Here is a 24,326-nt window from a genome sequence, read left to right on the forward strand (position 1 = left end):
GACTTCCCCCACGATTTTTAGCTCCCCAACAACCCCTGCCCCTGCCCCCAGAGGGTGCACCCTGCCACACCCAGCCACCGTCTCTGTTTCAGGATCCTAGCTGGCTTCTTTCACAGCCTGACACTGTTTGTAAACGGTGGAGTTTTCTTTTTAACTTCAACTTTATAGCGGGTGAATGGGGAGTTTATACGTGTGTGTGGTCCACCCTTCCCCCCGCCCGCCACTTGGCTATGAGTGTCACAATGGTGGGGCCCACGTCTGCCAAGGGCCTGACCCAGCAGAGGTCTCGTAGAAAGAGAGGAAGGGGAAAGGCAGGCTGAGTGGGGTCCTCACCGTGCCGGGCCGTGGGTAGGGCATCTTCCCTGAGAAGGGCATCCACTGGTAGTTGGGGCCCTCCTTGTGGGCAAAGGGTCCATTGAAGACCATGCGGATGTCAGCCATGGAGTAGACACACACGGCAGAGCCTCGGAACACAGAGCTGCGGGCAGGGCAGGCTGCTGCTGCGGGTGGGGCAGACCCTTGGCCCAGGACCCCTCCCCAGCCTGCTTTCGCCCACAGCTCCCCACCAGGATGGGGTGCTCCACAAGTCATAGCCCCTCAAACTGCCACCCCCTGCTACTGCTGGCCCTGTCCCCAGCCTCACCCCGAGGAGGTGAAGACAGCGTAGATGACTGGGTTCCTCACATCCTGGGTCTGCTGGACAAACACATCCTCTGGGGATAGAAAGAGAGGGGGCTGGGAGCGTACCCTGGCCAGGAGCCCCAGAGCCCTGCCCGCTCCAGGGAGGGGACACACCAAGCTTTCCTGACCACCCATCTGGCCGCCCTCCCCTGCAGTGGCCACTGGCCCCACCCGGGTGCTCACGGAGCTCGTCGAAGTGGGTCTCGATGCCATCCTCGCCTGGCACAGAGCAGACCAGCCTTGCCTTCAGGAATGTGCTCCACTTGTTGACCAGGCAGCAGTGGCCGCCATCATCATTCTGGTGGGGGTGGGCAGGCGCTGAGTCAGATCAGCTTGCTCACCCCCAAGACCCCGCCAAAGCCGGGCTGACGAGCCAGGACTGGGCCTGGGCAGGGGGCAGCAAAGGGGCTTCGTACCAGGCAGATCCGCCCAATGCGGGCGTACACGGCAGGGCTCTGCGGCGCCTCTATGGACCGCTCACGGAAGAAGAAGTAGAGCTTGTCGTCGTTGCGCTCGGCACTGTCAGGGATGAGCTCGGCGTGGATGAAAGAAGGGTCTGCAGGCGGGCAGGAGTCAGCAGGCAGGGCCCTCCTCAGACAAGGTTTCCTGCCCAGGCTAGGTGCAGGAACACCCCCAACCCTTCCCTTAACCCGGGATAAGAAACCACCCTTGCCCTAGCCAGTCAAGGGCCCCCAGATTTTCCAGGAGTGTTGCCTTAGGGTCTCCGTGCAGCACCCCAGACACGCTGCCCACCGGAGCTGTCGCAGGCTGTTCTCACCATTGAGCCACCGAGAATTGTACTGATCCGTGCGCATGGCCGTCTGCTTGCCAAGGGTGCGGAAGATGGCTGCGTCCGTGCCCATGAAGTCGATGTACACGCCTGCATAGAGCTCCTCATCTGCAGGTGGGCCAGTGAGTCAGGGGGACAGTGCACAGCTCAGGTAGCCTCCGGGGCAGGGGCCCGTCTCCCCCGCTCAGGTTCTCCCAGGCAGTCGTGCCACCAGTGGGGCGCTGGGGACTGTTTTGACGACTGGTTCTGGGAGGACTGGGATTGGTCGCAGTTGACTGATAAGCAGCCAGAGCCAATATCTGTGGTGTAAATGCTCCCACTATGGCTGATTTCAAGCCATTACCATGAATCACCGAGCAGAGTGGGGAAGAGCTGCTCAAACCAGTGGACAGTATTTCTCACGGATATTCACAGAAGATGTAAATAATCTCAAGAGTATAGATAATAATAAAACGTAGTAAAATAATTAGGAAGTAATGAGTTTGGAGTATCTTTACCTTTGTCTTTTACAGTAATTTAATTGTAAGCTTATATAATTGAATTTTTAATAATATCTGTGTTTAATAGCTGGCCCACAAAATACCTGAACATTTAACAGAAAATCTGAAGTGCTCTGGCTCCAGCACACCATTCCAAGGGTGCTCCTCTAAGGTCCTCCCAGTAGGTCTGATCTTCCCCCATTGGACTCCCTGGTCTGGATCCTGCCATCCAGCTAGGAGACCTTCTTACCAAGATGGGGGAAGATAAAGCCCACCCACTGCCTTTCCCAGGCCTGGAGGTGGCACGCTGCCCAGCAGCTGCTGAGAGGCACACTCGCTGGGCAGCCAGAAAACAGGCTGAGTGCAGGGACCTGGGTCAGCACGGGGCTTGCCCGACCTGGGGGTAGGGGGCTGCAGCTGCTCCTGAGGCCCCAGGCAGGACTCCTTCTCAGAGAACCTTCTCCCAACTTCCCCAGACACCTGGCCAGACCAGAAACCAACTCTCCCAGTCAGTCTCTGGGCCAACACCCTCCATTGGTGCTGCTTTGTGGGCCTCTCCTGGTCTCCCAGACAATCTAAGGCACACTCTGGGACCAGCCCTCATACAGGCCTCAGTGCAGACCCCGCTTGTCTTTTCCCAGGGAGGCTGCAGTCTGGAGGGCTCTGATCTTCGCATGGACCCCAATGTGGATTTCAGGGTAGAATCTGGCCCCCCGGGCCTATCCCCACCCCACCCCCCACCCCCATCCAAGGGGCTGGATGGAGGCTTATGCCACCTCGTCTCTGCCCCTCAGCTACTGGGGTCTGGTCTGTACCCTTCCCCTTGCCAAGAGAGGCCACACTGAGGGGGGCGGGTTTCAGACACGGCAATCTCACAGTCTCTTCCCTGGGATAAGTGCTGGAGCCATGCTCCCTGCTCCAGAGGCAGAGGTCACACCTTTTGGCCACAGAACCGGGGTGGGGTGAGGGCACTCACTGATGAGGGCTGAGGCTGTGTCCAGCTTGGGGTCGTAGGGACACTTGCCCTTCCCTGACTCGAGCTTCTCAGGCTCCAGGTAGAAGACGTAATCCTGCAGGGCAGAGAGGGGCGCAGCGTCGTCCAGGCTGTCCCACAGCCAGGGAAGGTGAGGGTCCCCAGGCTCCCAGGGTGACAGTGAGCCCCCAGGGGAACCCTGAAGCCACCCTGCTTCCCTCCCCAGATCTCACTGGGTTTTAACTCCATCTGGCTAGGTCTCCCAGGGCACGGCCGTGCTGTGGGCTCCCAAGAAGTTGCTTCCTGGTCCAGGTCTCAGATAAGACCTGGACATCACAGGTCTCAAAGGACTCTGGTTTGGGGACCATGAGAGGGGCATGGGGTGGGCTTATGGGGGCTTCAGCCCCTCCATGCCAACTGGTTCAGGGAGACTCTGCCCAGGGCCCCCCAGTGGGCCACAGAGGCACACCTCTCTGGGCTGTGGCTGCCAGTCTCAGGCCACAGAAGGGCTGACGACCTGACCAGGGCAGGGGGACTGGCCAAGGGCCTGGGGTCCTGCCCTTTGCCGTCAGGTCCCACCAGGCCCGAGGGCTCTGAGGTTATTGTGCTGCTGGGTTTTGAGCCCTACCTGTAGTCCTTGGGACAGACTAATAGAGCAGGGCCTTTTCCCTGCCCCTCAGCAGAGCCCCCAGCCCCACACATCTCTGTGGGGAGCTGGGAGTTGAGGGGTCTAGCCCGGACCACGTGGAATTCACAAAGCCCCCCAAACCTCCCAGCCCATCCCTGCAGATGCTAGGAGGCAGGCTGGTAGAGGCACTGGGACCAGGACAAGCTCACAAGGTTAAGGGAGGGAGAAGAGACAGGCAAGAGGCAGGAAGAAGGCGCAGCAGGGGGCAGGGATGGTGATGGGAAGGTGCACACAGGCCTGCTTCCAGTTCCACTCTGCACACACACGGGGCTGCACACAAAGCTCGGCACGCGCCACAGCCAACACACGGAACCCATTGTTCACACCCTGGGAGCGCACACACACAGTCTGAGCGGCCCCACCTTTCAGCACTCCCTGCCACAGACACACCAGCTCAAGTGACCACTTGCTCTGTCACTCACCGGCAGCCTCTGCCCCCCTGCCCGCCCCTGCCCAGCCCCGGCCTCCCCCAGCCCCGGCCCCCAGTGCCCCCTCCCTCCAGTGCCCCCCAGCCCAGCCTTGTCCCAGGTCAAGCCTAGTAGAAACACAGTTCTGCCCCTTCCACCCCGGGCATGGGGGTATGCAGGACACCTGCATTAATGCACGACCAGGGAGGCCTGGGGCACGGACCCCTGAGAGCTACGTCAGGCTGAACACACGCGCCATATTCCCGCACTGGGTGCTGAGTAAGGTGTGGGCTGGAGAGTGCCCTACGCGTGCCCACGCGTATGTTGGTATGTGCTCACACATGTCTACACACGTGTTCTGAGGGTGGAGGGATGGCTGTCCCCAGGGCTCCTGTCTTCCCCAACTGGTGACTTCATGATTTCTTGTCACACTGAGGCTGACACGAGTCCAACTGGGAATGCCTTCAGAGCCTGAGGGCACTGCAGGGAAAGGGGTGGGAGGGGGCACACAGGTAGACAGAAAACCCTGGGGAGGCTGGCCTGGGGTGTGGGCTCCTGGCTGGAAGGTCAGGCCCGGGGTGAGTTCGGTGCTGAGGCAGTACTGGCTGGCAAGGGCCTGGAGGGATGAGGCCCACCTGGCGTGGGGCTGTGGGCGTCGGGTAGAGGGCGCCATCGGTGGCTCTGCTGCCTCGGCCTCTGACCACCTGCATCTGGGTCCAGGGCGTGGCCTGAGAAGACGAGGAACATGGGTTAGAGCCAGGGGTGGCAGGGGCTGGGGGAGCGGGCTTGGGCTGCCAGCCTCTCACACCACACATGCCAGGGACACACACAGGCGCACCTGGGCCCCCTGAGCTCACACATGGCTCACCGCCGTGAGGACACGTCCACACAGCTGGGGCACACCTGCACACACCCATGCCCCTTCAGTCCAGTCGCTCTCACACACACTCTACAAGGTCACACCAGCTCACACGCATGCCCACATGGAAATGGAGCGGGGTAGAAGCGGGCGAGCGGGTGGGCAGAGCTGAGGAAGGGGCAGCTCTCCCCCAGGCCGTGCGGCAGAAGCTGACCCAGGCGTCCAGCCTCCTAATGCTGAGGCCCCCGCCAGGCCCTCTGGGTTGGCTGCAGGGGGCACCGTCCACAGGCAAAGCCAAGAGAACTGCTGCCAGGTATGGAGTGAGTGCTTACTACACGCCAGGTACAGTGCTAAGTGCTCTGAGAGCATCAGCTCACTGCCGCCTCCTCACACCGACCTGTGAGAAAGGCAGCTATAAGCCCCGTTTTCAGGTGCGGAAACGGAGGCTCTGAGAGGTGGAAGAAGTCACTCACCCACGGCCACAGGGCCAGGAGGTAGCAGGGCTGGGGCTCAGGCCCATGCTCCCGTCAGAACCCTGGAAGGCAGCTCCCAGTGGGGGAGGCATCGGGCCTGGGGCGGGGCGGGGCTTACCTCCGCGCGGCGGCCACGGTTTACATAGGCGCACACGGGGTTGTAGGCTCCGGTGCCACACACGTACAGGTGTGTTCGGTTCCAGGGCTGGATGAGCCTGACGAAGTTCCCGCACTCACCCTGGGGCCGGAGGGAAAGCCAAGGAGATGCCCCAGATGCCTGCCAGGCCCCATGCCTTCCTGGGGTCCCCGTGCCCCCTGCCCTCCCCACCCCAGCCCACCCGTGGACCCCACTGCACTCACGTTGCCATCCTTGCCTGAGAGCACACACTCTTCAATGCGCTGTGGGGTGGCTGCCCAGTGGATCTGCCAGAGAAGGGGATCAGAGGGCCTGCCGGCAGGGGCCCCCCACCCTGGGGGCCCACGTCCCCCCACATCCCCCTGCCCCACATCTGGCCTGGCCCTTACAATGAGGGGCTCGCGGTTGATGTCATGCAGGTCCAGGGATAGCACGTAGTCCTTGCTGCCCACATACATGCGGTCGTGGTCCTCGTCCTTGAACAGGATTCGGTAGTCGCTTGTGTTGAGAAGGAAGTTGAAGAAGTGGGCGGTGCCTGTGGCCTTAAGCTCTGTGGGCGGAGGGTAGGGCAGCAGTGGGCACCTGGAGGCCAGCCAGCATCCCCTCGACAGAGGCGGTAACCCCGCCCCACAGTTATCTTAGCCCTCTGCTTCCCCTGCAGAGCCTACTTGGTAACCTCTTGAGTTCCTGACATTCTCGGAGGAGAAAATGGGACGACGGGTGGGCAAGCCAGGGAAGGGGCCACACCCAAAGCTGGGGCCCTGATTCATCAGCAGCCCAGCCAGTCTCCAGGTCCCAGTGAAAGCGCAGTGGGCGCAGGCCAGGGCACGTGATGGCATCAAAGACTCTGCTCAGGTGGGGGTTAATGCTCCCACGCTCAGGGTGGGGCCAGCTTCCCACAGGGGCCTAAAAGGGTTAATGAACAGGGGGGTGGGGGTGGGGGCAGGTGCATCAAGGGAAGCCGGAAGACGCTGGCACAGAGCCGGGGCACCCAGTCCTCACCCCAGCTGCCAACAAGGCTGGGGGCAAAGCGGGCACACACAAGGTCCCCACCGTGTTGGAAGCAGGTTAGCCAGGACACTGGAAAGCCTTGCTGGAAGCAAACTGCCCAAGATATCTTGGGCTTCCCCCAGGCCCCATGGGGTAGCTGATGGTGGAACCCTCAGGCCACTTCCTGGAACCAGCCAGGAAGTCCTTCCCAGGAAAGAGGCCTGCCCTCTAGAGTTGCAGCACCCCTGGAGGCTGGGAGTAGCATCCATCTGAGGCCTCAGTTTCCCTTCCATGTGGCCCGCTGACCCCACAGGCTGCTGGGGGAAAGCCCTCCTTTCTGAGGATGAAAGATAGGAGAGAACTTGGCTAGTGATACGCCAACGACAGGATTCCAGGAAACTTGGGAACCTTCCTCCTCTGGGAGAGGGAGTTCCAAGGGGTCCCTGTGGCAGGCTCCTCCTCCACCCACCCCCAGCTATTTTCAGCTCCACCAGAGAGGAGTTGATTGTAACCAGGGTGATGGATATTCACCAGCACAGGAGACTTGAGATGGCGGCACACAGAACCAACAGTACGCATGGATGTGCCCAGCCCAGGTATATACACCTGTACATATCGGTCCTACACCACATGAGGCACCCAAGGGAGATCAAACATGTGCAATCTCCCTGCCCCACAGCTGGTGACCCATTTCACAGGTGGGGCAATCGAGGGAGAGACCTGGAGAGGGGGAAGAGCTGGGATCTGAGGTCCTCCTCAAGGTGGAACCAGCAGGGGGCTCCCTCCCATTAGCCCGGGCTGCCTTCTACTTGGGGCAGTTGTCTCTAACTGGCCTGGCTGACCCTGACCCCCCGCTGTGCTCTGGAGAGCTGGGAAGGGGGCTGGAGAGGCTGAGCCTGAGAGCAGCTCTGAATGGGAGCTTCAGGATGTGCTGAGATGGGCGTGTGAGGCGGGCCAGGAGCCAGGGGACTCCCACAGCAGACCCGGAGGCCACGTCCGAGGTCGTGCCCTGCCCAGACCTGACTATGGCAACAAGAGAATACAGGTGATGACCTTGGCCCACCGCTGGGACGCAGGGACGCCAAGGGATCAAAGGGCCGATCCCTGCCTGGCTTCGGCCTCGTTGGCGGTGCCTCTGAAGTCCTGGGCAGGGCAGCCTGGGCACCTGTCCTGCACCTGTTGTTGGGCCACTCGGAGTCCCCTGCCTGGCCACCCAGCCATCGTAACAACAGGAAAGTAAACACTCCCTCACCCCCAGGGCCAGGAAGTGGCCAGAGAGGAAGTGGGGCTGCCAGCGGAGCCCCCCCAGGCTGGGACAGCCCGCCAGGGGTTATTTATACCCTGGCTGGGGGCATGGCCTTGACAGTGCCCTTATCCATCCTGCTGGGCTAGGGGGCATTTGGGGGGCAACAGGGGGAAGGGAGGCAAGGCTCAAGTGGGCACCTTCAGACACAGGGATCTACGGTTGGAGGGAATTTCAAATACCTAGCCCCAGGGATACAATCGGCTATAATCCCTACATCCCTGCCCAGCCCCGTGGGCCCCTATAATCTGAGCCCTCCCACTCTACAGTGCCAGGACCCCTCAAGTTTTCCAAATCCCCCTCTCAAGTTCAAAGTGCTGCGAGGACAGAGAAGAGGGCCATTCAGCAGTGAGGAAACAGACCTACAGGAGGAGCAGGAGGCTTGTTGACCTGACCCTTCCTCACTCCCTCCGGGTCCCCGTCCTGTGGGTAGAGATGGGAGTGGAGGGAGCCTCTCACTTAGTCATCCCGTGTCTGTCACGAGCAAAGCCCTGTGCTCACAGCATCCAGTTTACAGATGACAGGCAGAGCAGGAAAGTGACACATCGGAGTGCGCAGAGCGCGGGATTCCCGCCCAGGTCCACGGCCTTTTGGACTGAAGGAGGGGGCAGCTCTGGCAGAGCCCATCCTGGTGGTGGTGGTGGGGACTGCCTGCCAGGAGGGCCAGGGCTGGAAGGTGACTCGTCCTCCACTTACAGGGCACATGACTCAGGACCCTCGGGACCCCTCCCAGTGACCACGGGATATGGCGTCAATGGCTCTGTTGTCACAGGATGTGATGTTTTGGTCACTGTGGAAACAGGCGGGTGTGGGGAACCCCCATAAGGCTGTATAGAGTAGGGAAGGGGTGGGACAGGGGCCAGGAATCTTTGGCCCTGCCATGGGCTCCTGGCATGGGCTTCAGGAGCCCAGTTGGGGTCACTGAGTGCTCATTTCCTGCAAGCCAGATTGTAGTAAAGAATTACAACAGGGGTCCCTGTGACAGCCCTGCAGCCCCAGCTCCAGACAGGAAGACTGAGGCCCAGGGGAGAGTGGCGCTCACCTTAGGTCACCAGGCAAGGACTGAAACTAGTATCCTGTCCCCACCTCCCCTCTGCCACAGGGTGAAAGAACAGGGGGTCTTCACTCCTCCAAGAAGTGCGGCTGAAGGCAGGTGGTGGCTGAGTAGTCCTGGGCATCCTGCTCTGACACCTGCAGCGTCAGCAGGCCTAGAGCCTAGGGCTGCCAGCTCCACTGAGGGGCAGGGACTTGGGCCCAGGGCACCTGGGGGCCTAAGCAGGCATGGGTGTGCGAGGAGGAGCTGACATGGACCCAGGCTGCTCACGTCCTCAGGCCAGTCCCCACCTCTGCTCCACTTGTTCCAGGCCCAGCTCTGATAGCAGGGGTGTCACCCCGCTGCCTCAACCCCAGGAAAATACAGACGGAGGGGCCAGGGCACAACCAGCCCAATCCAAGGCTCTGCGGGTGCCAGGGATTCAAGTCTGGATGAGCTCTCATTTTGAGGAGAGAGGGTGGTGTGCCTGGATGATGCTCCAGGGACGAGCTCCCCACCCCCAGGCCCTCTTGCAGGCTGGGCACAGGCTGGGTGGGGTAACATCCGGGAAGGCTTTTCCCGTCATCGGGAAGGAAGAGCCTTTTCTGGCATCGGCCACCTCATTTCCGCAGCCGTTCCCAGCCTTGACAGTCTCCCATGGCCATTAGACACTTGGGGTCCTGGCCCAGAACGGCCTGGCAAAGGTCCATGGGCAGGAACTTTCTCAGCATACAGGAGCCTAATCCTGGGGGGGGGGTCTCTGTTTCCTCCTCTCTGGGAAGCACTTGATGCCTCACTTGAAAGGAGGAGGTGGGCGAGGACAGTGCTGAGGGGGCGTGTCTGCAGCCCTCACCCGCAGACCCCGAGTGGGCGGCCCCCGACCCCTGCTGCCCGTCTCTAGGACACCAGGTCTGTCGCCAGTGAGGCAGGGGCTGCTGCAAGAGGGGGGTCTTGGAGCAGAGATGGGTACCCCACCCCCTTGGTTACAGCCCTACAAAGCCGCAGGCCTTGACTGACAGTGTCACCTCCGGGGCTGTGCATGGGTACTGCGAGCTGATGGACAGGTCCTGGAGCCCAGCCCTGACCTCTGACTTCATGTGGGCTGGGGCAGCCCTAATTCCTAAGATGAAGAGAAATGAGGCGGAGGGTGAGGGGCAGGGGTGCGCCAGGGTCTCTGTTAGGTCTCTATCCTCCAGTCCTTCTGAGGAGGGAAACCAAGATGGAAAAGGAGATGGGGGCAGGAGCAGAAGGGGCAGGGTCCCTCCTGGACACCCTCATGGGCGCTGGGCAGGGGTGGCCCCCAGCCCCTTCATCACTCCCCCAAGCTGTGAGGGGCCCCAGAGGAAGGCCTAGGGGCTGGGCTGGCCCCCTGGCTCCCAGCCTAATCCTCTTTTAATGAGCGGCCAGCCGGAAGGCCTCAGCCCCTGGCCGCAGCCTTGCAACCCTGGAGCTCCAGCCAGGCTGAGCAGGGGGCAGGGCAGCCCTAAAGCCTTTGCAGGCATCTTTCTCCCTGCTCAGCACCCCACCTCCCACATACCTCAGTGCCAGGGTCCTGGCATCTGCAGGGATACACCGGGGTGACATGTGCCTTGTGCTAATTCTCTCCTAGGCACGTACCATTTATTCAGGTCCAGGTCCCACATGGGGCTGAGCAGGGACGTCACCTTTGATTCAGGGGCTGATTCCCCCAGTCCCTTCCCTCCGCCACCCCTCGGGATGTTCTAGATGGGAACCCCCTAGAAGCCAGACCCAGAGGTTTGCCTAGGGCTTAAGCTGTCTGCTTCCTGGGATGGGGGGCAGGCTCTAGGTTCCTCTGGCCCCAAGCCCATCAAACTCTTCCCTCTCCAGTCCCATCTCTGCATCAGGCTGTCCAGAGCAGAGACCCACAGGCCTCCCTAGGAGCCATCCATACTTGCCCCTCTTCTCCCTAGGCAGGTGAGCCAGGTCGGTGCCAACAAAACCAATTACAGCAGCTCTCACCCAATTAGCAACTAATTATGGCCTCGTAGTCCATTCAACATAATTAACATGTAAATGACTCCGCGTGTTTATATTCAATAACGGCTCTGATTGAATTTAATTTAAAAGTCTGAACTGGGGACCCTGTTACCGTATTTTACCACTTAGAGCTGTCACTTCCTGGGAATGTCAGCTTCTCCAGGGGAGAGGGACCCAAGGCCACAGTGGACAGTGGAGGGACAGGCACCAAGACAGTGGCCGAGCCCTGGAGAGGGTGGAGATGGTTGTAGTCCCTGGCTCCCTGACATGCCTATCCCAGGGATATGGGGAGGTAGTAAGATCAGACCTTGATGGGACCCTCAGGATAGGAAATCCTCTGGAACAAGGGGCCCCTTCTCAAGAGCTACTGTAAACACTGCAGCTGTTCAGTAAACACCAAGCTGGAGCAGCCCAGCTGGGCTAAACTCTGCTGCGGGCTCCCCTCCCATTTTGGGGGCAAAGGGCTGGAGGCTGGGGCCCGGCAGGCCCAGGCATGCTGTTCCCACGCCCGTTCCGCCCCAGCGCCCACCTGCCCCGCCCAGGAGAAGACAGGCTGGGGGCACAGCTCATCCCGACCCAGGAAAAACCAGCAGGTGGGAAGTGGCAGCAAGGTCACCCTCTGGCACACACAGGAGGAGAGCAGAGGTTGGCCCTACATCTCTCCCCGAGAAGGATGTCCAATGACTTTCAACCATTGTGTCCTAGCTGGTAGGGGGCCCTCCATCTAGGTGCCTCCATTGAACCTTGCCCAGCCCCAGGCCCACATGGTGCCTGATTGTTCTAGGTCTGGGCTGGTGGCTCCAGCGGCCAGGACATCCTACCTGGACCCAAATGGTGTGCCTAGGAGGACACCTTTGGCATCTGTGGGCCAGGCAAAGTTCAGAGCTCGAGCCCAGCCTGGAAAAGACAGTGTGGTCAAGGAGGCAGGCTTGAAGGAGCAGGGTAGTCCCCAAGCCTGGGGTGGGAGGAGAGGGCCTGAGCCAGGCAAGCAGCTCACACTGGAATGTGCCCCCAAGAAGTGGGAAGTGAGTGGGAAGAGGGGCGGGTCCTGAGGGGAGGGTGTTACCCATCCCTTTCTCAGGTGGGGAGAGTGGATCAGAGCCTCCAGTTCCGCAGGCCTAGGGGCCCACCCCTCCTCCCACATTCCAGACCTGGCCCGGAAGCCCCTCACTCCTTACTCCACCTCCTCCTCCCCTCTGTGACTGCAAAAGACAACAAACTCTCCATGGCTCATTTACTCTGATAAATCAACCAGATGGACAGGCCAGGATAGGACCAAAAGGCTGGTGAGTGTCAAGACCCTCCCCCTGCCCTGGGCCCCGCCCCCATCTCTGCCCTCTTCAGACTCCTGGAGTCCGTCCCTGCAGCCCCATTCACCCACCCAGAGGTTCCCAGGGTATCCCAGATCATCTTAGCTCCCTCCCCAGTATTCCGGTGGGGAAACTGAGGCATAATCACACAGGCAGCAGTGTGCTCAGGGTCAGCCCTGGGGCATATGGAGGGGCTGTGTCAGGAGTCCAGCAGGACTCAGCTGGTCACCAGTCCAGAAGGGCAGTGAGTACTCTACATAGGCCTGGTGCTGGGACTTGGAGAGTGCTGAGCAAAATGACAGCATGGGCAGCCTTGGGTAGAGGAGCCCGGAGTGCCACCCATTCTATCCCGGATGCCGCAGGAGCCCACGAGGCCCCCGCATTCTAGCAGCTGCTCTGCAGTTATAGTGTAAGACCGACAGGAGCCACCAACGCGGGCTGACCAGCAGGTCCACACGGTGGACTCTGCTCCTGGAAGGAAATGAGGGCATCAGCACAGAGCCCTAAATGGGAAGAAACAAGGTTCTTGGCCGGGTGCAGAGACCTGAGAGGAAAGAGCATGTCCGGGTAGGAAGCCAAGCAGGGTTCATGGTGGTGACGGAGGAGATGGAGGCAAGAGGGGACCAGGGGGCAGGAAGGAAGGAAGAAGACTGGGGGGAGGGGAGTGGAGCCAAGGCCTTTTGCCCCAAAGGCCTCCTGGTCCCTGGAGGGGCTGTTACTTTGGGACCGTCCCTGCCCTGCAGAGATGCGGCAGATGGGCAATACTTGCCGGCAGTCCCAGCAGGAACAGCACAAGTCAGCCTAACTGGGCCTCCCCTGGCCACCGGCCGGCCTCCTGGAACCTAGGCCAGCAGCCACCGCCCAGACCCCATTCTTTGTCGGGTCAGGATCAGTGATCAGGGTCTGGAGCCCAGGAGGCCTCCACCCTCTCCCTGGGGCTGCTTGGCAAGCTGGGGGGGCGGGGGCCTGCAGGCCTGCCAAGCTCAGGCACCCACGTGAGCTGGGCTTTGGATTCAGATCGGAGCCTTCTGGCATCCAGGCCTCTGGCAAAGGCCCTCTTGCTATTTCTAAGAAAAATGCAGCAGGAATCTTCTCTGCTTCTCCAAAGCTCCAAGGGCTCTCTTGAGGCGGGGCTCAGATTCCCAGGACAGCGCCAGGTCAGGCCAAGCAAACACACTCTCGGCCCAGTTGTGTAGATGCCCAAGTGAGCAGTCCAGGTCTGGTCACCCCAAGCACAAGCTGTAGGAGCCAGAACAGTGCTCAGGGTGGGGGTGGGGATGGGGGGGGTCACTGCAGCTGATCATGGGCACCATGATCATGGGCACGAACCAGACTGTGGCGCCCATCTCTGGAGAGACCCCCCCAGGGCACCCCCTCCCCAAATGCACTGTCTTTCCCCCAGTATGTATGTGGTACCTCTGCCATGAAAGAAAGAGCTTAAAAACCAAACCCAAAAGGGAGAAAACGCAAACTCTATATCCTACCACCGAGAGTGAGCCCCATCCAGCATCTTGCCCTTTCCCCAAGTGCTGCACCACACACACCGCCTCTGCTTCTGTTCTTCCAGAAATCTCCCTTCCCCTGGTGGAGATAAAGCTTCCTCCAAAATGCCTGTCCAGATGCTCACGGCAGAAGGCCTCCTCCTCCTGACCCCACTCCACCCACAGGGCTCAGGGCGTCTTTTGCAGCCTTTTCCAGACACTGTCTGCTTCACCACAGGGTAGAAATCTACAGGGAGAGGTGAGGCGGTGCAGACTCCTTGGGCATCCCCAGGACTAGCCCTCACCTGTCTGCCAACCTCAGAGTAGCTCCTAGTTTCTGAGACTTCCTTTCACCAGAGCCACAACGGTGTACACAAAGTTAATACTCAAAACACAATGAGGTCAGCATCATTTTTTATCCCCATTTTACAGATGAGGCAGCAGGACACAGAGGGACTTCACTATGCAAGGTCTACCCACGGCCAGGATGCAAGCTGGGCAGCTTGAGACTTCCGGATGCTGCTTCCACGGGACCACTGCCATCCTCACCTTACATGGAGAAACCAGGGGTGGGAAAGCTTAGGCTACCCGTCTGAGATCACACAGCTGAGAAGGTAGGAAGGGGTCTGTCTGCCTTCCAGGCCAGCCCTCTCAACCAGCACAGCATCACCTCTGCATTCTACCAAATGTAAGTGCCCTGCTCTGCCTGACCTGGGGGAGGAGATGGAGGTCTCCCAGTTGTCAGGGAGACCCACAGCTTTGGAGACATCCCTCTGGATCCCCCACCACCTCTGGAGGGGTCACGGGGTTGGAGGTGCGCATACACAGGTGCAGACAGCCAGGAGCCCACTTTGAGGCCGCTGCCTCCCAAGCCACAGGGTAAAAGATGCCTTTATGGGCCAGGATGAGATTTTTATCTTGGTGGTTTCTCTTTAAATTCTTTACGATTACGAAGCAGCGGGGGCTGCCAAGGAACATGATTTACTCCTTGAGCATGCACCAGCTCCTCACTCTGTGCCAAGAGAAGCTGGAGCCAGGGAGGGAGGGGCAGGCGTCGTGCCAGGCACCCAGAGACAAGGCCTGTGCTGCGGAGGCCCAGCCAGCGGCGGTCCCATCTGAAGCTTGGCGGGACCTGGAAGGACCACAGCTGAGGCCCTCGGCCCTAGCCTGGCTGACCCCGGCAGGGCCTCGGGCAGGTTCTCAGCAAGCATAAGGACCTGCCCTGCTCTCTCTGACGACGATCCATGGCCAGCTGAGGGGCAGCCAACCAGCCCCCCAGGACCTCCCAACTCCCCAAGTGGCCACTTCGAAGGTCCATCTCAGGAGAGGGGGTAGCTCCCATTTCCAGGAAAATTGAGGTCCCAGATGCAGGGATCTGGGCTCAAGTTCGTGCTTTGGGTCTTCCTTCCTCCCCTGTCTGGCTCATCCTGGAATACTTAGCCCTCCCCAATTTGTGACCGCCAAGTTTCACTGTAACTGTCTAAGCCATCTACCCAGCTTTCTGGTGCCACCCCTGGCCTCCAAGCTCCTTCTCACCCTTCCTTTTCAATCTCAAGCTCTAAGCCTGCTTGGCTGGCCAGGGAGCCCCTAGGGGGCAAGGGAGGGTCCTTAAGCTCCCCAGGCCTGCCCACCCCTGCTCAGTCAGGGCAGCTAAGATGAGGCTTGCTAGAGACACTTCCACTTCAGTCCGTATTCACCCCATACTCACTCTCCCTTGGGCGAAGTAAACGGACTGTGACCCTTCCTAACCTCCAATCTCCTCATTTCCTAATAAGGAGGCCTGGTGACTCTCGTTCAGCCACACACAAATGATGTAAGTGGTGGCCTTGTTCTGGGCCATTTACCCCAAAGACTCAGAGGCTGGGCTGATGTGGGCTGGGGGGCGGTGATCAGCACCCACCTGTTCACCCGCCACCTACAGAATGTCCTTCCCACCGGCCAAGCCAGATACGCCCAGTCTGAGAAGGCTGAACCCCAGGGCTGCTCTGGATGTCGGAGCTCTTTCCTCTCCTGGACTCTGTTTTTCCTTCTCTGAAGGGAGACAGCTTCCCAGGGGACTCTGATCAGTGGAGGGGCTGGGGTGACGGACAGCTGGATTCATAGGAAAGGAGCAAACCCAGATGCTGTTTCTCCAGTGGGAGAGAGCACAAGAAGCCTGCCCAGTGCGAACCCAGTGCTTTCCTTGGGAAGTAAGCCTGGACAGGCTACGGGCGGCACAGCAGGGTCCTCAAGGCTTAGCCCGAGCTCGTGGGAGATGGCTGGGCCTGCCTCCCCAGCCTCAGTCTTGGGACAGGCTCGGGCATCAGGCGGAGCCACATTCCATCTGAGTCTGGCTCCTGAGTGACCAGGAAAGCCTCTGGGTCTGATTCCTCACAGGAAACCCAGGCAGCCCTCCTCCCCAGGTCTTGGTGGGACTACCACTTGGTTATCATCATGGGTACCTACTGTTATTTCTATTATTTTAATCTTTCCTGACCTCCCCTGGCAAGGTGACCTTCCACTCCATCTCCCGACTCCTGCCTCAGTTTCTCAGTAGCCTGGCCACCTCATGTCATCACAAGACCCCTTTCCCTCTCTAAACACCTCTTGACCTCAAGTCCTGGCCAAAGCCAGCCCAGGCAGGAGCTGTGTCTTGTGGGGGTGGCTTCCTGGGAAAAAGTAAACATTCCCTAGGCTGAACAAAGGAGCTGGCAGGACCTTCACACCTCCCTCTGCAGTGGGAGGTGATACCCCAGGGCTTGGACAATCTTACGGTAGGGGAAGGAGGGTATTTTTTCCTGCCAGACTTGGCCAGTGACTCTGGGGTTAAGAGGACTCCAGGCCCAGGCAAGGATAGATGGAAGAAAGAAGGTCCTGCTGGCCAGGTCACTAGTTCTAAGCATCCATGAGCACTCAAAGAATGCCTCTCCTGCTCCGGAAAACCTTCCCCATTTGACCCTCATTTCTGCATGACCCTGGCTGTGCTTCTGGTGGGACAGGACAGGAGATGGGCCATTGGAATCCTCCTGCTTCGACTGGGCCCCTTCTTACACCCTCTCCAGGCTTTCGGCCTGGCTGGGGTGCCCAGGCTGATGGGCAGGCAGCAAGCCCAAGCCTGGCCCAGTTCCTGCCTTTGTTCCTTTATCTGTCCTGGGCAGCGTGGCCCCCCTCACACCAGCACCTCTGGCTTATTAGAGGGTCTGGGCTGACTGGGCTGGAACTAGCATCTCCCAACTGCCCAAGGAGGGGAGGGGATGTGCCTAGGCCAAATTCCCGAGGTCTGGTAGGCCAGCGGCTTTCACTTATCCACAGATGGAGAAGCTGAGGCACGGAGCCGCCGTGACCGTCAGGGCTCCTAACAGCAGCCCTCTCTGTGCCCCTTGGGTATATGCAGCAGGAGGCTGTCCCCCCAGCCTTAGACACAGCCAGGCCAGGACCCCCAGGTTCCGTAGATGTCAGTCTCCATTCTCACTCCACAAATGCTCACTGAGGGCCTACCCACCACCGAGGGCCGCGCCATAGGTATGTCCTGGCTGAGACCATCCAACATGACAGGGGAGAAGGGTGCCTGGGGCCTGGTGCACAGTAAGTGCTGGGCTCCCAGGAGGCATGGGCCAACTGGGTGTCCACTGTCTTTTCAGCCACTTTGTCTGGGAGTGCCCCACCCTGTTCACTGCACAGTCCCAAGTACTCAGCACAGGGCCTGGCACATGGCAGGGACTCAAGTATCTACTAAACTAAGTGGCATCCATGCATAGAAGTAGGACAGGAGATCAAGTGGGAGACAGAAAGGTCATTCAGGACAGAGAAACCTGCGTGTGCAAAGGCACAGAGGCCCAGGGGTGGGGTGGCCCCAGGCAGCCTCCAGCCCCGCCCCAGGCTCCACAACAGTCAGAGCCACAGGCTGGCTGCCAGCGCGCTGGGCTTTTAGTCAGTGCGGGTGTCGGCTTCAGAGCTAATTGAGAGGGAATCGACCTGACCAATGTGAGCGTCAGGCGTCGGCAAGACCAGGACACCAGGGTTCTATTTCTGGCCTTGCCTCTGCCTCCTGCCTGACCTTGGCTCTGCCCTTATCTGAGCCTCAGTTTCTCTCTCTGGAAAACAGGAACAAAATCTTTTGTCCCTTTGCTCCTGCAGGTCCAAGAAGGTTTAAAAGGAGCGTCCAGAGACCCTCCTTCTGTCTCGTTCTCATAGGTCTCCGAGATGATGACAAATACCCAGAGTGGATGTCTGGGCTCCAGGATTCCAAAGGTCTGGAAACCAAGTCATCCTCCCAGCTCCTGTTGGGTGGGGGTGGGGGGGTGCTCTATTTTCCCTACCAGCACCCTGGGTTGGGAAGGGAATAAGAGGAGGATGGGACCCCTTCAATATTTATTAATATGCTCTGAGAACTTCCACCAGGGAATGGTAGCAGTATCAGTGGAATGAATATCTCACCTTCCCAGGCCTAGGAGAGGGGTTGTTTTTTACGACCCAAAACGATCGATTCTTTTGCCCATTTCTCAGGCCCTGCGTAGGACTCCTCCCTCCCTAGGCACACTCTCAGAAATTCACTCCCCACTCCCCCCATCAAGTTGCAGGAATGATATGGGGGCCAAGAGAGGGGTTCTTCTAGGGGACATGGGAACATGGTGAGGAGGGGCTGGGCCTCATCAAGCCTGAGGAAGGAAAGGCTGGCCCAGCCACTCACCCTAGCAAGTATACCTGGAAATCTAGTCAGCCAGGGCTGAGTTGGCCCCACCCAGGACAGGCAGCTGAATAAAGTCACTCTGGGTCAGAGGGCCAAGGCTGAAAACTCAGCAGTGACCCCAGGTCCCCCAGGTATAGTCGCTATCTCTTTTCTCAGGCCAAGGGTAGACTCTTTAGATCACATCTTTGAGTTAGTGGCTAGTGAGTGAGCCACTGGTATGTCTGAGGATGTGGGCCGCATGTATTCACCGGCCTAGCTGGTTAGCTGCAAAGGTGATGGAGCTGGACCAGCGGCTCACTCTGCACACCCCAACTCATCATTAAAACCTTCCACTGTGTGTGTGCGTGCTAAGTTGCTTCAGTCGTGTCCAACTCTTTGAGACCCTAGGGACTGTAGCCCGCCATGCTCCTTGGTCCATGGGATTCTCCAGGCAAGAATACTGGAGTGGGTTGCCATGCCCTCCTCCAGGGGATCTTCCCAACCCAGGGATCAAACTCACATCTCCTGCGGTTCCTGCATTGCAGGCGGATTCTTTATGGCTGAGCCAACCAGGGAAGCCCAAAAACCTTCCGGTGATTTCAGGCAAAGTGCTCACTGGGGATCTCGGGCCTGTCATAACAGCACATGTTCTCCCTGAACTCACCAGGGGCCCTAGACTCCTCCAGTCACAGCACAAGAGCACCCTCCCCAATTCCTAGAAGCACCTCCCACCTAGAGACCCCTAGGATGGTTACTCAAGCACATCACACCCCAGAGGAGCAGGTCCTGTTCCTCTAGCTTTTGGAGGCCTCAGTGTCTGTCCGACTGTCTGATCAATCAGGCAGGGCAGGACCAGTGGCAGGGAAGGGCTTCTGCAAGCACAAATCTGAAAGATGTGACACCTCTGTCTCCCCCAGTCATCGCATGGACAGACACCCTGCAGACTTGAGCCCAGAGACCATACATTCTGGCTCTAGAAGCAGTCCAGACTCAGGACCCTTCTCTAAATGTCTAAGTAGTCCAGTCTCTAGCTTTTCCCAGCAAGTCACCTCCTCCCACAACCCCTACAAACCACCCAGTGTGACCCATGTGGCTGTACAATTTGTTCTTTCTTGCTTTGACCTCTCCTCTCTCTCCTTTGCAACAGGACAAAATGCTCTGGACAGGGGGATGCCAGGGAACTGCAAGGAAGCCTCTTACCTTTATATGAGAGCCGGATCCGGGGCATGGCTGGGAGGTAGTCCTGGCCGGGGGCGGCTGGCCAGGCCCCAGTGAGCAGGGAAGCCCAGAGGAGGAGACCAGCGACAGGCATTGTGGAAGGGGCCTAGGGCCCAGGGGTCAGGCAGCTGTCTATACACCTGGGAGGAGGAACAAGGTTGAAATATGTGAGGCAGAGCAAGGTATCCTGTCCGACCAACATTTTCTTGTGTAATTCTGTCAAAGGTACCTCAGTTTCCCTACCTGAACAACTAGGGTGATAGGTACCTCTGTGCTCACACCCTCAGCCTGGGGCCATGAATACCATAACGTGAAAATCTCATATACTTTCCTGTCCCTAACAATGGGTCTGAAGACCAAGCAACTGGGTGCAGCCTAGGGTCAACAGGGCTAACAGGGGCCAGTGGACCTTTCCCAACCCTTCCCCAACCACAGCTTCCAGACTTCCGTTCACAGGACTCAGCTCAAGGAGGTGATCTTACATCCTTCTCCAGTTTCCATGCATCCACCCCCCAACCAAATGGGCTGTTCCTTCCTCTCCCACTTCAGGGAATGGGGGAAGAGATGGGTCCAGTCCTGCAGGCTCCAGCCAAATCTCTCCTCTCAGTAAAGGGAAACCTGAGCCTGATGATTTGAGTTGGGAGCAGGAGAGAGTGGAGGATAAGTGAGAAACACATAGATGGCCTGGAGAGAGAGACGGCAGCCAGAACAGGAAAGGCAAAGAACAGCAGGGTCTACTTCTATTGAAATCACAGCAGGAGGGATCCAGGTCAGACATACAGAAGGACTTCCTGCCCGTGAAACTTCCAGCTCTGCCTACAGAGACCAAAGAAGGGGAGCTAGAGTGGCCAGCAGGCCAGGGGCAGGGTCTGAGCCAGCCTCAGTGTCCCCGGCAGAGCTCTGATACAAACCTCCAGCAGGCCCAAGTTTCCACACAATGTTTTTCAAATATTGTCTCCCCAGGCAGGCTGGCTGTTGGGTAAACGCAGCCCAGCACCAGTTGTCAGAACATATTGCTCCCTCCCGGCGAAAATCAGCGCCAACTTCCCAACACCCCCCAACCCAGATGCACTGTGGGTGGGGGCAACAATGACAATGTGAGCCCCACCCCCTAGAACTGCCAGGTCTATTTCCTTCTCTCATGGGACACAGGGACCCTAGGCCCATTTCTAGGACTCTGGGGTGGGGAGGGGAGGGTGAGGGGTATTGTGATCTGTTAATCCCTTGCCCTGGCTGGCATCCACTGAGGCAAGGCTCCACATCAGGACCGTCCAGTCCCACTCGACAGACCCTGATGTCCTCCCGGGACCCACCTCCCCTGAGCCCTTGTCTCTCCTGGCAAGCAAACCACTGGTGATTCCTCGGACAGGAAGTGCAGCTTCAAGTGGCCTGACCCATTCCCCATGTGGTGCTCTCTGCGGACACACCCTCTCCGGGGTGCCTGCAGTACCTCTCAGGTTCCATCAAAACCTCCCATCACAGGTGCTAGGGAGGCTAGCTGAGGGAGGGGAGAATCAGAACTAGCCGCGCCCCCTGTCCGCTGGGGCACAAAGCTGGAGCTGACTGAATAGCAGGCCCTGATTGCGGGGGGTGGGGGGGTGGGAGAAAGGGCTGTGCAGTTACCGGCACCCTCAGGTGCACCTGGGAGGCCCCCTCTAACAGCTGTGGATATACACACATCCAAACTTGCATGCCTGCACTAGTCCTTACAAGCATATATATATATATATATATATATATATATTTGTTCAAGAACTCGACCTGCTAGTGGGGTGGGGCTCAGGAAGTGGGGAGACGCTGCTCTAGCTCTCTCTAGCTCTCTCTCGGGGAGGGCTAGATGCAGGCTGAGTCCCTTGGAGAGCTTTGATCCGAGGTATCAGGGGGCTGGGGTGACTCGCCTCCCCTCCTCCCTGTGACCTCATTTCTCCTACATCCATTTTCATGGTGACAAGGTCAGGGTCACCAAGGACGGTGTTGGAGTCCCCCCAAGGAGTCCAGGAACCTGGAGGGTCTGCTCTACTGGGCCCCTACAGGGACCTCCCACAATGCTTTGGCCTTTTAAAGGGGTGAACCGGGGATGTTCAAATCTGTTGGGGCCTCAGGCTCAAGTCTAGGCCCCCCTCTTTGGTAGCTTGGGGGATGGAGGAGAGGAGGAGAAGGAAGGAGGAGGAGAAAGAGGAGGACAGAGATAGGGATGGGGCAGGCATTTCCACAGTTGCTTCTCCCCTGCCAGCCCCTGGATGCACTCCACTCAGCCCCAGTCCCAGAGCAGGCCCTGGAGCAGTCGGGTCCAGCCCAGGTGGGTGGACAGAGAAGGAACAGCCGCCACCACCTGGGAGCCCACCAGGAGGAGAGCAGAGAAGGAAGGAAAGAAGGCTGGCGGGAGGGAGCAAGGGAGGGAGGCAGGCGGGAGGGAGGAGGAGAAAGGGAGGAGAGAGGGAGGGACGGAGGAGAGACGCTGGAACAAAGAACCGAGGAGCTGGGGCTGGCAAGGGGCGCAGGGAGGGGCGGCCAGACGAGGGGGTCCGGAGGCACCTGGGGGTGGAGCAGGGGGCTGGGAGGTCACATTGTCCAGCCTGATCCAGACTTCTTGGGATTGGAGGGGTGGGGGGCGCGGGTAGGGGGGTGGACAGCCTGCCTCAGGGAAGGAAGGTTGGCTCCTGCGAGCTGAGAACTGGATGGAAATGCTGCGGGGGGGACATGATGGAAAAATTATTAACAGCACCCCACCCCCCATCTAGCTCCTCCGACACCCTCCTCCAGCAGGCCAGAGCTTCTTCCCGACTCCTTGGCTTCCCCCTCCCCCAACACCCTATGGACCAGGAAGCAGAGACACCCCAGCACGGCTGGTGTTGAAAACCCCTCTTTCGTGGTCAGAGTTTCCCAGTCAAGGTCACCTGGGCTTGGCTCCATCTTCCCCCTCAAGGTGTGCCTAGAGCAGCAGGGGGCTGAGGCTAGGTTCCCTCCTCTCCCCAACCCCCGCACTTCCGGGCCTGGCTCCTTCAGAACTGAGGGGCAGCAGCAGGGGGGAGCATGCCCAGTGTCCTCACCCTCCAGGACACCTTACCCCAAGGGTCCGGGCACGCTCCCTGTGCAGCCTGGGAAAAGGCTCCATCTCCATTCAACCCCCGGGAATGGCATGAACCTACCAACCTCTGGGTGCAGTTTCTCTATCTCTGCAATTAGAACAGGGGCTTCTGGGACACAGTCTGGATGAACTGATGAGGACAAGAACCCCCAATCTCCAGAGCCGACACATTAGCGCTTTAGGTTCACACCCCACCTCCCCCAGGTGTTCATGGGCTGGTGTTCATAACACAGTTATCTCAAGAATCAGAAGTTATTTATCCAGGCAGGCCTGCAGCCCTAGCTCCAGCTGAGCCCTCCTGGGCCACCTTGACACTCTCTGGTCCCACCTGCTCTAGGCAAGTCCACCAAGCTCCTACTTTCCCCTGCCCACTCCACCACTTGGGCCCCAGCCTGACCAGATTGGGGTGGAGGGGGGGCTTGATGCAGGCTCTCCTAGCTCACTTACTACCCACATACAGCAGGGCCCCTAATCCAAGCAAAATGCCCTTCTGGAAGGTAGACACGGACTAGCAGCTGGGGGTCGGGGGGCTGGCACAGGGCTGGGAGAAAAGCCTTGGGGCTGGCTGTCCTGCCCCGGCTGATATTGGAGACCCTCCACGAGGGGGCTGCCAGGGTAGCGCTTTCCTTCCAGCAGACGATCCCCAGATTCCGACACTGAGACAGGGCAGGGGTACCTACTAGGGAAGAGAGCTGCCTAAGGCGTTAGTGGGAGAGCTCAGCCAGGGGAAGGGGCATCAGGTCTCCAGCTATAGCAACAAGGAGGAGTATGGGAGCACCCACCCACCCAGAACCTCTCGGAGAAAAAGTTGCTTTGCACACTGGTGACCCCGCAGGCCACATCCTTCACACATCTCCACGTCGTTTCGATGTTGAGGGTCCGGGCAGCCCTGACAGGTACAGCGCCCACTCTAGTCCTGTCGTCCTCGCGTCCGCGGGAAGCCCCCTGCCTCTCCGAGCCCCGCGCCCCAGACACTTCCGCAGAGTTGCAGTGCCGCGGGTCCCAGAGGGATCGCGGGGTGGCCCGGCCGCCTGCCCGCTCCCTCCCGGTTCCCGCCGCACTCACCTCTTCCACGGCGGCGGGGCCTGGGCTCCCGAGTGGCGGCGGCGGCGGCAGCAGAGCGGCTCCCGGTTGGGCCGGTCCGCGCTAGCGGCCCCCCGGGGCCATGGCCCTGCCCGCGCCCTCTCGCTGCTGTGCCTGAGCCGGGGTCGGCGCCGCGGCCCCGGCTTAACGGGGTCTGCTGGCTTTGGGCGCGTCAGCAGTCGAGGCCCCGGACCCCATCCCGGGCCATGGGAAGGCTCAGGGGCGCTCGGGGCCGCCTCCCCCCGGGTGGGCTGCGGGCGCCCCCTGGCCGGCGCGCCGAGGGCGCATTCCCCGGCGCGGGGCGCGGGCGACAGCGCGCGCTCGGCTTCGGGGCGCTGCGCTCTGTTTGGCCCACAGGCACTGTGCTCGCCTGGTCTCTGGAGTGGGGCCGGGCGGCCGCGCTGGGTTGCGCCCGGGGCTCACCGGGCCGCGGCCGTTCGCTCGCTGGCTCGCTCTCTCTGGTCTCGCGGCCGCCGGCGGGACGGGGCGCTCGGAGCCGCGCGGGGAGCGCCGGCAATTGGCCGCCCGTGGGCGACATTTGCATAGTGCGGCCCCGCCCCGCCCGCCCCGCCCGGCCCCACCCCCAGGGCGGGACCCGCCCGGCCGCCGTCCCGCCCCCGCTCCACCTGTCCGCGGGGTGGGCTCGTGCTTCCAGGCGGTGGGGCAGCCCGCGCCCGGTAAGGCTAAC

General features: G+C 59.9%; 1 protein-coding gene across 3 annotated transcripts in view; it reads right to left on the reverse strand.

The window, feature by feature from the left end:
- The window catches only part of SEMA3F (semaphorin 3F), a 28,760-nt gene extending 4,664 nt beyond the window's left edge, over positions 1–24,096 (reverse strand). The window contains exons 1-12 of one of the 3 annotated variants that reach the window (XM_055557931.1): positions 23,621–24,096; positions 19,450–19,607; positions 5,876–6,036; positions 5,711–5,773; positions 5,469–5,588; positions 4,654–4,746; positions 2,927–3,020; positions 1,460–1,579; positions 1,098–1,237; positions 865–979; positions 644–713; positions 334–478 (exon numbers count right to left, since the gene is read on the reverse strand). In XM_055557931.1, coding sequence (XP_055413906.1) covers positions 334–478; positions 644–713; positions 865–979; positions 1,098–1,237; positions 1,460–1,579; positions 2,927–3,020; positions 4,654–4,746; positions 5,469–5,588; positions 5,711–5,773; positions 5,876–6,036; positions 19,450–19,561 — 1,233 coding nt within the window. In that variant the 5' untranslated portion in view covers positions 19,562–19,607; positions 23,621–24,096. The other 2 variants (XM_055557932.1, XM_055557933.1) reach the window with 2 other exon arrangements.
- Positions 24,097–24,326: the final 230 nt, after the last annotated feature.

The sequence above is a fragment of the Bubalus kerabau genome, chromosome 20 (genome assembly GCF_029407905.1).
Source record: "Bubalus kerabau isolate K-KA32 ecotype Philippines breed swamp buffalo chromosome 20, PCC_UOA_SB_1v2, whole genome shotgun sequence".
In the NCBI taxonomy this organism is placed as follows: Eukaryota; Metazoa; Chordata; class Mammalia; order Artiodactyla; family Bovidae; genus Bubalus; species Bubalus kerabau.